This window comes from Helobdella robusta (genome assembly GCF_000326865.2).
Source record: "Helobdella robusta unplaced genomic scaffold HELROscaffold_30, whole genome shotgun sequence".
Taxonomy (NCBI): Eukaryota; Metazoa; Annelida; class Clitellata; order Rhynchobdellida; family Glossiphoniidae; genus Helobdella; species Helobdella robusta.
In genome coordinates this window covers 2271194-2274235 of record NW_008704502.1, presented here as the reverse complement: position 1 = coordinate 2274235, position 3042 = coordinate 2271194, and the positions used below count along the sequence as shown (strand labels likewise).

The 3042-nt window shown below is 34.3% G+C and overlaps 1 protein-coding gene across 1 annotated transcript in view; it reads left to right on the top strand.

Moving 5' to 3' along the window:
- Window positions 1-266: 266 nt before the first annotated feature.
- The window catches only part of HELRODRAFT_142791 (hypothetical protein), a gene marked incomplete at both ends in the record, with an annotated part of 13858 nt that continues 11082 nt past the window's right edge, over window positions 267-3042 (top strand). Inside the window, one exon of the mRNA XM_009022167.1 lies at window positions 267-502. Coding sequence (XP_009020415.1) covers window positions 267-502 — 236 coding nt within the window. The remainder of the gene's footprint in view (window positions 503-3042) is intronic.

Here is a 3042-nt window from a genome sequence, read left to right as displayed (position 1 = left end):
TGGTCGAGGTTGTTGGTTGGGGCGGGCAGATGTGAAAAAACGAAGTAATTAAATTGTTGAGGCCATCACGTTCAAATTGACAGGTTGTCGATCAGATTCATTCACACTTAACATCGTTTTCATGGATACATTTATTTTAACATATTCTAACATGATACTCTTCATCACTATCGTCATCGCCATCTTCATCACCACCTAATCTTCATCACCACCTCATCTTCATCACCATTCTCACCTTCATCACCATCTTCATCATTGTCATCCTCATCATCACCAGAGATCTAGCCCAGAAGATCAGCAGCGAATTGAAACGCTACAGCATCCCGCAGGCAGTCTTCGCACAGAGGGTCCTCTGCCGCAGTCAGGGAACCCTCAGCGACCTCCTACGCAACCCCAAGCCCTGGAGCAAGTTGAAGTCCGGTAGGGAGACGTTCAGGAGAATGTGGAAGTGGCTACAAGAGCCTGAGTTCCAGAGGATGAGTGCACTTAGACTGGCAGGTCAGTTTTATTTGATCCATTAAAATTTTCCACTGATTCGTTCAACTTCTTTTTAGTTTGTGTTGTAGCTGTATGAGATTGAATAGCCATGTAACTCTTAATATCCATTGTGTTGTTAGTTCTTTGTGGTGTTTTTTTTTCACTGGATGTTTTTTTCTGTCTGATTAATTTCATAGTTCATATTTCTTCATTATTTCAACTTTTAACATCGATAAAACTACAATTGTCTAATAGATTTATGTATATATATATATATGACTGAATTTTAATAAAGTAGATTCCAATTCATTTCTACAAATAAGCTTTGATAGACGTTTCAGCTAGCACGAACATAAAAAACATAGCTGCCATAACAATAACATTTACTGCATATAAAGACAGAAAAAAAATTCTGAATAAAAAAAAACATCATACATGGAAACGTAGAAACCAAAAACGATAAACAAAGCGAGTGACACGCACCAAGACATCCATGCTAACATCCAACGGATAGCACGCACCGTGTTTGCCAGGATTAACAAACAATACTTCAGCTCATCTTCAAACAATATGATGCGCTGTGCTGATGATGTTGTAATGATGTCACGATGTTATGACGTCATGATGTTCTGATGCTATAGTGTTTTGATGTTACGATGTGATATTGTGATGTTTCGGTGATAATGTGATTGATAATGGTGAAAATGTTTCGAAATGCTATTTAGCTGCTTGGATTTATTTGCAATGAATCGTTTAATAATGGCTAGGCCAAACGTTCATCGCTTAAGATTTTATTTTTTATAAATTTTTGTAAAATGTACAACCCTGGTACTGTGTACTGCTATTTTTACATTCAAATAGAAATACGAAGATCTGTTTGATTGGTTGTGTGATGTATTTTTTACAAGTGTCTACAAGTTCCTTGCATACAAGTGCTAAACTAAATACTATTTTAATTTTATTTTTCTTGTTTATTAATTAAATAATTAAAAATAAATTCTATCCTATCATGATTTTATTTTACTTTATTCCACCATAAAACAGATTATAACAATTCAGTATTGGTATCCAACATGCGTTCATGAATTATGAAATGAATTATGAATTAATTGCACCACTTTAAAAAAATGGCCCCACAATGTGAATTATAATAATTATCAAATGTGTTAATTCATAATGCATTTTCTTTAATTCTAGAATGAATTATGAACTGTTCTTTGAACTGCTCAGGCTTTATACACCGTATTGTCTATTGATGTGAAGATGGTTATGGGATGATGGTTGTCGAGATGAATGAATTGGTTGGAGAGGATTTAATTTCAAGTGTGTATTGTTTCTTTTGTGGTAGTAGTAGTAGTAGTAGTAGTAGTGGTAGTAGTAGCAGTATAGTAGTTATAGTAGTAGTAGTTGTTGTAGTAGTAGTAGTTATAGTAGTAGTAGTAGTAGTAGTAGTTGTAGTAATAATTTTAGTAGTAGTAGTAGTAGTAGTTGTAGTAATAATTTTAGTAGTAGTAGTAGTAGTAGTAGTAGTAGTAGTAGTAGTGGCAGTAGTAGTAGTAGTAGTAGTAGTAATAATAGTAGTAGTAGTGATAATTTTGTCTTCTAGGTACATTAATTGCAGAAAAGTTGTGTTTTGAGATTGTAGATAGTTGCTGGTTGGTGGTGTGCGTTCTTTAATGTTTCTGTCAACTGAATCTTGCATGCTGTATGTGTGTGTGTGTGTGTGTGTGTGTGTGTGTGTGTGTGTGGTGTGTATAGTGTATATACGTACATATGTATGTCTCTGTTCGTAAATGTACAAGCTTGTGTATAAACTGTGAACACGCACGCGCGTGTAATATTGATTGAGTTTAAAAATTCTAAAACAACCTCCTAATAGATTTTCTTTTCGTGGGATTCCATTTTACCGCATTTGATCAAAAAAGTTGTAATAATGATAATAAAATATAAAAATATTTTCAACATGCAAGTATTAATAATAATAATAATACCAACAACAATAATAATAATAATATTATTAACGTATGTTTGTTTGTATGTTTGTGTTTGTTTTAGTTTATGTGGAATGTGTACGTGTGTGTATCTGTGTGTTTATCTGTGTATACGTAAGGGTTTTGTGTGTTTGTAAAGTGTGTGTTTCTGTGTTTAACTCTGTGTGTGTGTCTGTGTTTAAGTGTGTGTGTGTGTGTGTGTGTGTGTGTGTTTCTGTCTTTATCTCTGTTTGTATGTGTCTGTGTTTTTGCGTGTTTAACTCTGTGTGTGTGTTGTGTGCGTGCGTGCGTGTGTGTGTGTGTAGAATGTAGCAGATCTTGTTGATAGCCCATTTAACATTCACACATCGGCAGTCATGGCTTCAAAGCGGGTCCATATTAATTGTAATGAGAGGCTCTGTTCAATTTTTATTTCATTCAAGTTTGTTTTTAAGGGAGTTTGATGATGATGATGATGATAAGGTTGATGATGATGATGATGATGATGGCGATGACGACGATGATGATGATGATAAACCAATATTAATGAACATATTGGTACGAGACGATATAAAAACTAAAAAGAAATGTGATG